This window comes from Salvelinus sp. IW2-2015, linkage group LG16 (genome assembly GCF_002910315.2).
Source record: "Salvelinus sp. IW2-2015 linkage group LG16, ASM291031v2, whole genome shotgun sequence".
NCBI lineage: Eukaryota > Metazoa > Chordata > Actinopteri > Salmoniformes > Salmonidae > Salvelinus > Salvelinus sp. IW2-2015.
In genome coordinates this window covers 33573517-33585545 of record NC_036856.1, presented here as the reverse complement: position 1 = coordinate 33585545, position 12029 = coordinate 33573517, and the positions used below count along the sequence as shown (strand labels likewise).

General features: G+C 43.2%; 1 protein-coding gene across 1 annotated transcript; it reads left to right on the top strand.

Annotated features, from left to right (window-relative positions):
• The first annotated feature begins 420 nt into the window (after positions 1–420).
• slc25a24 (solute carrier family 25 member 24) lies at positions 421–11993 on the top strand. The gene is made up of 10 exons (XM_024004298.2): positions 421–728; positions 2044–2170; positions 2282–2369; positions 3287–3398; positions 8041–8199; positions 8524–8676; positions 8872–8979; positions 9149–9316; positions 9555–9705; positions 11118–11993. The coding sequence occupies exons 1-10, from the start codon at positions 549–551 to the stop codon at positions 11297–11299; spliced, it is 1428 nt and encodes a 475-aa protein (XP_023860066.1). The 5' UTR covers positions 421–548; the 3' UTR covers positions 11300–11993.
• Positions 11994–12029: the final 36 nt, after the last annotated feature.

Genomic DNA, 12029 nt, shown 5'->3' with positions numbered 1-12029 from the left:
AGGCTACTTGTTTACAGGGTGTGTCCATCCAAAATGAAATGAGAGGAGGTCTCAAAACCCACCCTTTTTTTCCAGACAGCTTACCCTACCAGGATTTATTCTATCTGAAGGTAGTTAAATAGTTGTTAACATAAATTATTGTTGATCAGTGAATGATACTGAATTATGACACATATTTTACGGCGATTTTTGGCTGCAAATCGCGGAAGTCCTCTTGACACTCAAACCAAAGATGGTGAAAGAATAAAGATGGGTCACTCAGGCCGTTTACCATTGAAAGAAAATGTCAGTTCCGGTCTGCTTAACGGGGTGGTTCTCCCCCTGACATCAATGCGATAGCAGCTGGGTCTGGTCCGCTTAGCTCATTGACAGTAATGCAACCAGAAAAAATGAGGGAGTTAGATGTCTCGCTTCCTCTTCCGTCTCTGGCCAAACCACAGTTGGCAGTGGCACGCAATTGATCTTCCAGTTTTTCTCCGCGGTCTCCTGTATTCATTATCCTGTCGAGTTTTTCGAGTATCTCCTTTGAATTTTGGATAACTGCAATAATGTATCAAGTCGTAAGAAAACTCGTGTTTACAGATTCATATTGTGCCAGTGACGCTCCGAAGACTTATGAAGAATTATTTGAGAAATTAGATGCCAACAAAGATGGGAAAGTGGATGTTGCAGAACTCAAAGAGGGCCTCTCTGCTTTGGGCATTGCTTTCGGGAAAGGAGACGCGCAAGTAAATAGCGTTTTACATGTGAACAGATAGACTGTCTATTTGACAAAAAACGTGTTATTTTAGTGTCAAAAGTACATTATTGTGTAGAGCAAGTTATAGATCTACACAAGATGAAGGTTGTAGCCCCTCCCATGGGCAAATAGTGTTGACAGATGCCAAGCAAATGTGGCATTTTAACCAGTGACAAGGGATAGGTTTTACTTACTAATCTATACAAAATTAAATATATTCTAGTCTATTATTTGTTTGTCATTTAGCAGACGCTCTTATCTAGAGCGACTTACAGGAGCAATTAGTGTTAAGTGCCTTGCTCAAGGGCACATCGACAGATGCTCTAACCACTAGGGGCAGCAGCTAGCTTAGGTGAAGTACTGCATATCTTGCAGTACTTCACCTCTCTTTAACGGATTACCGTTAAACAATCAATTTACTATATTACACATATCTTATATCATAAAGAGAGCAATGCACATGGGCATCCCATGTCATAATTTCCCTAGATATGACTGAGGATGTTGGTTCTTGATAAGACTCAGTATCTTAACATTTCCATATTTATTTCCATATACATATAGATAACACCTGGATCTGTCATATAGTACCGGGTAGCCTACTGTGCCATCTGAAAGCTGCAGGGATAGGGCATCATTAGAGATAATTTTGCCTGTAACTTCAAAAGTTGAAACAGGAAAGGCAAGGTTTTATTGTTGCGGTGCGACTAAGGATAAGACCACACCTTTAAAGGTCAAATATGTCATTCCTGCATTCCTTAGTTTTCTCCCAGTCACAGCCTTATGACTTTTCATTTATCTGTTTGCACAGGAAAGTGAAAGGCAACTTAACCCTAACCCTAAAACATTCATTCACGAAGGTCAGCATCAGCTCATCCTTGATACTTATAATGATATGGATGCCCTATCCTCTGTTGTATGGAAGTTGAGTTGACATATAGATTAGATAATCTGCTCAGTGCCTGTATAGCCTACAAGCATAATAATAAAGTCAGGTAGCCCATCCCTGGGTGAGGCAACACACCAATGCACTTTGACCCCATTACATTGATTTGGTCATACAGTCTACAGTACAGCATCTCTGTAAATTCAATGAATCCTCAGTGTTCTCTATAAAGAAAACAGTAGGTGGCACAATAGTCCAGCTAAAGGTTGAACAGCCAGCTGCCACTCTCCAGTGAAAGTGTTTCATGTAAGGGTTTTGGAGAGATTTTACAATTATTATTTCAAGCTAGGAATGTCTACACTAAGAAAATGTACAATGGTGGTGGATTGTAAATGTGTTTTTGTTTTATTATTCCCAGAAAATAGTTTCATCTGGAGACCAGGACAACGACGAGGGTCTTGACATCAATGAGTTTTCCAAGTACCTGAAGGAACATGAGAAGAAACTGCTGCTGACGTTCAAGAGCCTGGATAAAAACAATGATGGTATAGTAGTCTAACCCCACTACAATATATCAATACTTAAAATACAGTCAATTATTTGATTCAATGTAAATGATTCAATATTTTATCTCATGGCATTGTTTTTTCCTACAGGACGCATTGACTACATGGAGATAAAGCAGTCCCTTGCCGACCTGGGGATGGACATCAGCAAGGAAGAGGCAGAGAAGATCCTTCAGACGTAAGCCCTCAGTCATATATCTCACTGTCTGGTGTCATGGCGGCATCAGCTGTATGCCCACATTGGGCATATATTTACTTTGAGGATACAATACATCAACTCCAGCATGTTATCTGAGCTCACTCTGTGGTTGTTCTCAGTCATTAAATGTTTGTTGGGCCTGGCACTTTCACTATCCTCTGCTTGTGATGGGTGGGGACCTCTGCATGGCTGCATTCTAGACCAGCTAAGCTCTCCTGCAGTGGAGCTGATAACATTAATACAGCCCCTGACTGGGGATGAGGGTGGATGATAAACACCTAGAATGAAAACCAGGAAATAGCCATTACATTGATGTGTAGTTTCTAGGCTGTGTTGATAGCATGAATATTATATTCTTTAAATAGATTCTAGTTGAGTTGGAAGAGTTACTACAGGACAGGGCACGACAGAGTGTTCATTTCCATAACCAAAGCACTCAGATAGACTGACTCACTTTTTGTCTAACAAATACTGGAGAGATAAGTGGATAAAGAGGGATGAAGCAAGATAGAAGAGATATAGAAATGGACAGGGAGAGCAGGTCTCCAGTAAAGTACAGCATGGATCAGTAATCTCATTTACTTATTGATTACTGTCGCTGCTGTCTGCTCTCAGCGGAAGTGCAGCCGTGAACTTGTCAGGAGTTAAACCAGGTTGGGATTTGAGATGGCAGCTGAGAAATATCAGTGTCATTTTCTATCCTAAATCCACTAGTTGTTTTGCAGTCTGCAAAAGAAAACAAAAATGTTCACTCACTTTCCTTACACTTTGTTGGAGTTAATCCAAAATACACCACCAATACTTGAATGTCCTCTATTTGCTGCACCATTATTGTTATTTTTCCCCATTGTACAGACTCAATGACAGTGTCACCCTTCTGTCTCTCTGTGCTGCAGCATTGATGTGGATGGAACCATGACTGTGGACTGGAATGAATGGAGGGAACACTTCCTCTTCAACACAGCCACCAACCTGCAGGACATTATCCGCTATTGGAAGCACTCCACGGTGAGAGAGAGAGAGAGTGTGTGTGTGTGAGAGAGAAAGAAAGAGAGACAGATATTGCATGTTTGTGTGACTGAGTTTGTTTGTCTCTGTTTGGGAGTGTGTACTTGCTGAGTTATCCTACACATCACTACAACCTGATACATCGGAGTTAACAGTAGGTCCGCTTTCAAGGAACGGGACATGGACGCTTGCAAGAAAACCAGCTACGACCTCCGACGAGCCATCAAACATGGAAAAGGTCAATATATAGGATTCAGATAGAATTATACTTCACCGGCTCGGATGCTCTTCGGATGTGTCAGGGTTTGCAGACTATTAGAAGGGAAATGAAGCCGTGAGTTGCCCAGTGAAGAAAACCTTCCAGATGAGCTTGAATGCCTTCTATGCTCGCATCGAGGCAAACAACACTGAGCCAGGCATGGGAGCCCCTGCTGTCCCGGACAACTGTTTGATCTTGCTCTCCATGGCCGATGTGAGTACGAATTTTAAACAGTTAACACTCGCAAGGCCGCTGGGCTAGACAGAATACCAGGGTGCATTCTCAGAGCATGCCCAGACCAGCTGGCAAGTGTTTTCACAGACATTTTCAACATCTCCTTGTTCCAATCTGTAATTCCAACATGTTTCAAGCAGACCACCAAGAACTCAAAGGTAACCTGCCTAAACCACTATCGTCTCGTAGCACTCACAACTGTAACCATGAAATGCTTTGAAAGACTGTTCATGGCACACATCAACACCATCAACCCAGACACCCTGGGCCCACTCTAATTCGCATGCCGCCCCAACAGATCCACAGATGACGCAATCTCTATTGCACTCCACACTGCTCTCTCCCACCTGGACAAGAGGAATACCTATGTGAGAATGCTGTTCGTTGACTACAGCTCAGTGTTCAACACCATAGTCCCCTCCAAGCTCATTACCAAGCTCGGGACCCTGGGACTGAACACATCCCTCTGCAACTAGATCCTGAACTTTCTGATGGGCCGCCCCCAGGTGGTGAGGGTACACAAAGGTGGTAGTCCTACAGGGAGGAGGTCAGAGACCTGGCAGTGTGGTGCCAGGACAACAACCTCTCCCTCAACGTTAGCAAGACAAAGGAGCTGATCGTGGACTACAGGAAACATCGGTAGGGCTGTACTGGAGCGGGTCGAGAGCTTCAAGTTCCACGGTGTCCACATCACTAAAGACTTAACATGGTCTTCTCACACCAGCTCAGTCGTGAAGAAGCCGTGGCAGTGCCTCTTCCCCTTCAGAAGGTTGAAAAGATTTGGCATGGCCCCTCAGATCCTTAAAAAGTTCTACAGCGGCATCTTGACCCGGCTGCATCACCGCTTGGTATGACAACTGCACCGCCCTTGATCGCAAGATGCTACAGAGGGTGGTGCGGATGGCCCAGTACATCATTGGGGCCGAGCTCCCTGCCATCCAGGACCTCTATACTAGCCGGAAAACTGTCAAAGACCCCAGCCACCCAAGCCATAGACTGTTCTCTTTGCTACCGCACGGCAAGCGGTACCGGAGCGCCAAGTGTGGGACCAAAAGGCACCTGAACAGCTTCTACCCCCAAGCCAAAATACTGCTGAACAGTTAATCAAATGGCTACCTTGACTATTTGCACTGACTTTCTTACACTGACACTCACTGGACTCTACCCACACAGTCACACATGCTTACACTGACACTCCAACACACACACTACACATGCACACAAAACACACTCACACATGCATATTGACGCCACACACATACACACACTTTCAAACTCTTCAAATACGCTGCTGCTACTCTGTTTATTATGTATCCTGATTACCTAGTCACTTTTACCCCTACCTACATGTACGTATTACCTCAACTACCTCATACCCTGGCACATTGACTTGGTACCGGTACTCCGTGTATAAAGCCTTGTTATTATTATTTATTGTGTTACAATTTTTCTATTTCTATTTGCTAACTTACTTACTTTTTAACTGCATTGCTGGGAAAGGGCTCGTAAGAAAGCATTTCACGGTAAAGTCTACACCTGTTGTAGTCGGCACGTGACAAATGAGCTCAACTATATCACAATCAGATATCAAAAGATTGGTGGGGACAATTTTGCACCTTGCATACAAGCTCAACTTGTAACATGCTTCAACTGTCGTTACATAAGGACAACGACATAAGGACAGTGCAATGCTGCGGTACCCTGTCTGCCCTTCACAACAGTTTGACAGACAGTAGAGGGGAGAGTTGTGAATTAGAGTTCCTTTCCTGCTGGTTCTGGAGATGTCCCAGGACTTGTGTAATGACATGGTTCCTCTCTATGTCAATGGGATCAGAGGGAGTCAAGAGTCAGTCAAGAAACAGGCAAAGGAGGGCAGGAGGGAGAGGAGGAGAGATAGAGGTGAAGTAATAGGCTTTGTCTTCTGTTTATACACTCATGTAGAGGGGAGGATTGTCTCCTGAATGAAAGACAGGCAGTGATGTGGAGGGAACCAGCCAGTCACAGTAGAGGAAGGAACAGTCAACAAACTGACAGGTCATGTGGCAGTGCAACCTGGGGGTGCAGTTTTTATTGCTGAATATTTTGATATCCTCATGTCCTACAACAGTGCTTTCCAACCCTGATCCTGGAGAGCTTTGGATCCTCTGCCCATTCATCCACCCAAGAGATAGAGGTTGAATAAACCTGCATGACTTAGCTAAACTAGGCTACGGTAAGCTAATTTAAGGCTGTCCTAGGAGGGGATTAGCTCGTTAGTGGCTTGGGACGGTGTGGGGGGTAAGGAAGTCAATGTGATGTCAGTCTGGGCGGGATAGGACCATCTTGTTGTTATTGGGGTGGAGGTAGGCTACAGTGCCACTGGGACGTTGACTGGCTGGCCCAGTACATACAACTGGCTATTGCATGGCTCCGAATCGACAGACCGACCAGTACCAGGATCAGTATCACGGCTCAGATTCGGGCTGGGGCGACATGGCACTGCTGCAGCATCCCAAAGAAAAGTGGTTCTATATTGATTTTGAGGATGATGGAAATATCTATGAGGTGGAGATTGAGGTGGTAAGTTCCATAGAGATCCTATTAAATGACAAATTCTACGATAAGATCACTCCTCTGTTCTCTATCAGCTCAGGTGTCACAATGGACTTAAACTGAATTTATACTTTGTTTTGTCCATGATAAGGTATATTTCTTTACCAACACTGAGCACTGAGGTGATCGTATTGGACCTGGAAGTCAGTATGGACATAAATTGTTTGGTTTGTTTATATTGTTGGTGGCGAATCTGTTGATTATGTTCATTACTGCATCCAGAGTTGTCTTCTAAGTTTTGTTTTCATTGTTGTATTGAAAATGGTGCATTGAATTTGCATTACATTGAAGGTGGTCATTTTTGTCCTTGAAAATTGGAGCAATCTGCTATGTCATGATAACACAATTGTACCACTGTAATAATATACTGGTATGTAATTGTTGAAATGGGACATTTGRTTCCATTGTACCATATTGTTAAATGAGTGTTTAGCATTTTTMAGCTAATACGCTGTAATTGGCATCAGTGGTGTCCATGTAGACAGACACATAGACACACCATGTTACATAAAGTGAGAATTAGGCCAAGGTAAAACATCAAGGGTTCGGTAGGATTAGGTTCAAGGATGGCATGAGGTTATAATTGGTCAGGGTGTTTGGACAGTGCTGAGGGGTATACTACAACGCTGGGTCAATGAGTTAGTTAGCTAACTTTCCTACATGTTCTGAATTTGAACTTACTTTTTTTTTTTAAGATAAGCTTGAAATGGGCATGTTCTCATTGTTTCAACAACCAAAATCACTTATCTAAGTTTAGGTTTTTACTGAACTGAAAAATCTATAGTTATTTCTGGTTGTTCATCAAAGTTAGCTGACTAATTCATTGATCGTGCTAGTATACCCCTCTGGTGTAATGTCACAGGTCTTGGGAGGTGAAAGGGTTTGTTGCTGTGCAGTGCTGCAGTTGTGGGGTTCAGGTCTCTGGTGAAGGACAGATGTAATTAGTGAGTGGGACTTAAAGATCTTGGTGAGATATTATCAAATAGGACCCATCTCCATTACATGTTGGTCACCTTGATGATTTTGATGATGCTGCTCATAATTGAGCCTCCATTGCTTCATCATTCATACAAATATTCATAATCAAATGTTATCAGCATTTGTTCTGCTTGACGCTCTTTCGATGTGGTCTTTTTTTCCGCGCTTTTCCGAACAATGTGCTTTACTACTCCCAGACCCAAGTATATTTTAATTCTAATTCGTTACTAGAATATTTCAGCACACTTTGAACCAAAATGGACCGAATCTAGTTTAGTATGGAGGTGCTGTTGTTGTTGTCGGTCTAGAATTAAACCTGGTCCACGCCACGCGCTTCTATAGTTTTATGCATTCATATGCATTTTATGCGATGTATAATTGCAATTTTGTTTAGGCTACTGGTCATTTATTTAACTTTTTGTTCGAATTAACTACTTATTTCTTCGACCTAGAAATCAATTGTATTGATTGGGGGTGCGTGTTTTCGTGCGTAAGAACACGCGTGTTAAGACTGTGGCAAACTCAGTGTTTCTAAATGTTGGCTATATTCGTTAACAGTATGCATGTGTATTGTGATAGGTTCTGGATATTGGGGACAGCCTCACCATCCCTGATGAGTTCACAGAGGAGGAGAAGACAACAGGTGTGTGGTGGAAACAGCTGTCAGCCGGCGCCATGGCTGGGGCGGTCTCTCGTACAGGCACCGCCCCTCTGGACAGGATGAAGGTGTTCATGCAGGTATGTACTGTGGGCCTACATGCCTAACTCTATTAAGCATATGTCCAAGAAATGTATTGTGTATGTCCTTCTTGGTAAAGTTAGATGCAGTATACAGTAAATGTCAGGACCATATCAAATTAATTTACCTTTGTTGTGATGTTTGGATGACATGGGGAGATCCTACCTGCAGGGATCCAATTACAGGGAGCCCCCACAATAATTGAAATATCAATGTCCCCCCAACAAATGATACCGACAACAGGCACCACCAAGTGATGTTTGGCACCCCCAAGAGTCGCTGTGTAATTCGTTCCCTGATTATCTGTGATTTCTCTTTCTCAGGTGCACGGCTCCAAGACCAATAAGATCAGTCTGGTGGGGGGCTTCAAGCAGATGATAAAGGAGGGGGGCGTCAGCTCCCTTTGGAGGGGCAACGGGACCAATGTCCTGAAGATCGCTCCTGAGACAGCCATCAAGTTCATGGCCTACGAACAGGTGAGAAACAATCAACCGTCTCTCTTTGTTGTTTTTAAGACCTGTGGATCAGGTCTATTTTGAGTTACTTTTTTCTTATCTGGTTAACCATGTAGCCACAAGACCGGGCATTATGTCTACTGAAATTGTACTCTGTATGTATGTCTCTGGGCCATCAGCACAGTTTCACTTTGTTGGCTCTGTTCCTCTTGGCAGTATAAGAAGATGCTGTCGTCAGAGGGAGGGAAGGTCCAGACCCACGAGAGGTTCATTGCTGGATCACTGGCCGGGGCCACCGCTCAGACAGCCATCTATCCCATGGAGGTGAGAGGATGCAAGGGCAAGGGAATGGGATTGAAGTGGAGGGGAGTAGAGGGAAGGGTAGAGGAGATACATAAATGGGGCAGGAAAGAGAGAGGAGGGGAGTGCAGAGAGAGAATATATTCTGTGTAGTTTTATAACCAGCTAAAGTTTCTCTGCTTTGTCATTTTAGGTAATGAAGACTAGGCTTACGCTGAGGAAGACTGGACAGTACTCAGGAATGTTCGACTGTGCCAAGAAGATCCTGAAGAAGGAGGGCGTGAAGGCCTTCTATAAGGGCTACGTTCCAAACATCCTGGGCATCATTCCATATGCTGGGATAGACCTGGCAGTGTATGAGGTGTGTCGAAACATATCTAACTGGATAGAAAAGTTTTTTAGGTTTTGGACAGGTCATTGGTGTAGCCTGGTCCCAGATCTATGTGTGCTATATTGTGTTGTACTTCTTTGGTTGTTGGTTATACAGCAAAAACTTTTGATGATGTTGACCCAGTTTTACCACTAAATGTAGGTGATTGTGATCTCTTGGCCTAATCATGATTCCTGACTCTGCTCTACTCTACCCCTTCTTACCTCAGAGTCTGAAGAATGCGTGGCTGGCCCGTTATGCCAAAGACACAGCCAACCCTGGGATCCTGGTGCTGTTGGCCTGTGGTACCATCTCCAGCACCTGTGGCCAGCTGGCCAGTTATCCCCTGGCTCTGATCCGAACCAGGATGCAGGCAGCAGGTAACCYTCCTATCTCAGAGATCACTCAAAACCCAAACCTGAGACTGTACAAAGTCTTACAACACTGTCACATATTGAAACAGACTGGTCTCATAAACTATATGTAACATAGTAAGGTAAAGGGGGATACCTAGCCAGTTGTACAACTGAATGCATTCAACTGAAATGTGTCTTCCGCATTTAACCCAACCCCTCTGAATCAGAGAGGTGCGGAGGGCTGCCTTAATCGATATCCACGTCTTCGGCGCCTAGGGAACAGTGGGTTAACTGCCTTGCTCAGGGGCAGAACAACTGATTTTTACATTGTCAGCTCTGGGATTCGATCCAGACACTGACACACCATGGTGTGGTTACATAAGACAACGGTTACTTAAGACAAAAACAAAAGGAGGGTGGTTGGTTGGGGTGGATGGATGGATGGGTTTATAAGGCAAACGTCTAGCAACCCATAGGTTGAATGTTTGAATCTCATCATGGACATGTTTAGCATTTTAGCAACTTACAAGTAAAAATACTTGTAGCTAATTTACAACTACTTAGCATGTTAGCTAACCCTTCCCCTAACCCTTTAACCTCCCCCTAACTAACTACTAACCTTAACCCCTAAAGCGACCGCCTGCTTCAGTTCGGCTGACAGCTACCAGAAGTCGGCTAGGTGAATCAAACGAGTGTGCTCGCATACTCTCTTAAAAGACCGTCGCTTAAAAAAACGAGAACAAATTAAAAAATGTGCATGAAAACGAGTCGTCTCTCGTTGAATGACAACAAAGAATCCCTACATTTGACGGARGAAGTGGTGTACACTTCGGCTCCTGAACTTTGGCTGGCCTGGGGGAAAATTGTTGTGTGCACGAACAGCCCGAAAACACCCTTACCTTAGTATAAAACAAAAAAATGTCATCATAATATATGCAGAAAAACTTCCGAACTGTTTCAGCTGGAAAGCGTGCGGACGTCTTAACCCTAACCTCTAGCCTAGCTAACGTTAGCGTTAGCCACAGGAAATTGGAATTCATAACATATTGTACGAATTTAAATTTGGAACATATCATACAAATTGCAATTCGGAACATATCATGCGAAATGTTTGCTGGACATCCACAAATTAATACATACCATACAAAACGAAACATATCATACTAAATTGAGTGTCTCGGATTTATGTACAGAATAATACAAAATGCTCTGAGACCACGTTGAGAGAGACACCAAATCCCACTCCGGTCTCAAACACGATGTATTATCATGGCCAAGATGACTGACTGAATTATATCCACGAAACCAAAGTCTTCAAAATATATAACTTTAGCAATTACTCTTTACAATCTATAGAGGAAATGGTGTTGATCGATTCAAATTAGTCCATGGTAATACCAACTTAATTTCCTCCCTGTCTTTCCCTTTTCTCTCAGCATCCATCGAAGGCTCAGAGCAGGTGACCATGAACCTTCTGGTGAAAAAGATCTTGGAGAAAGAAGGATTCTTTGGACTGTATCGTGGAATCCTGCCCAACTTCATGAAAGTCATCCCAGCTGTCAGTATCAGCTATGTGGTGTACGAGTACATGAGGACTGGGCTGGGCATCTCTAAGTGATGAGTGGTATTGTATTAGTGTGTGTCAGTTAGATTATTTGATACCATTTCCCTCCATATTTTCAGTGACATTTGTTGGGGTAAATTGCGAAATGTGAAATGCAAAAATACTGTTTACCTGTTCCACCAAAGCCTGGACTTAATCTAGTTGTTGCTAGGGTGTTAGTCCATTGTCCTGGGACCTTTTTTATTACAACCACGCACACAAACTTTCCAAGGCAGTCTGAATGGTCATTAGTCAAACACTATAGTGGTTTACGTATTTCAAGTTTACCCAAGCTTCCCAAGTATACCCCATTACCAAAGATACAGAGGTCTTTATACATGTTTCACCTGAGATGCACAAACCTTAGATAATGTTATTATTTTTACGTAACGCACTAGAAAAGGTAAGTTACTGGAGAAATAAAATTAAAAATATTCTGGCGGAATTAGGGTTGTGCTCTGAATTTGAGTGCCAGGGTGAAATAGAAGATGGCTCCTGTCTTGTTGGAAGGAGGAGTCATGCAAATTTTGTTTTGCACATCTTGGCTCCATGAAAAAGGAGTATGTGCCTTATTGTGTAATTTGTTCAGATCTCTGCATGGGACCTGTGGGCCTGTCCATCCATCCAATTCGTCTTGCCTTTTTTCCAAAGTTTTGTTAAATTAAATACTCCTGTTTTACAATAAAAAAAGTCAATATTTTAATACAAAGGTGTGCCGAGTCCGTTCTTTCAAGCCTTTCACACA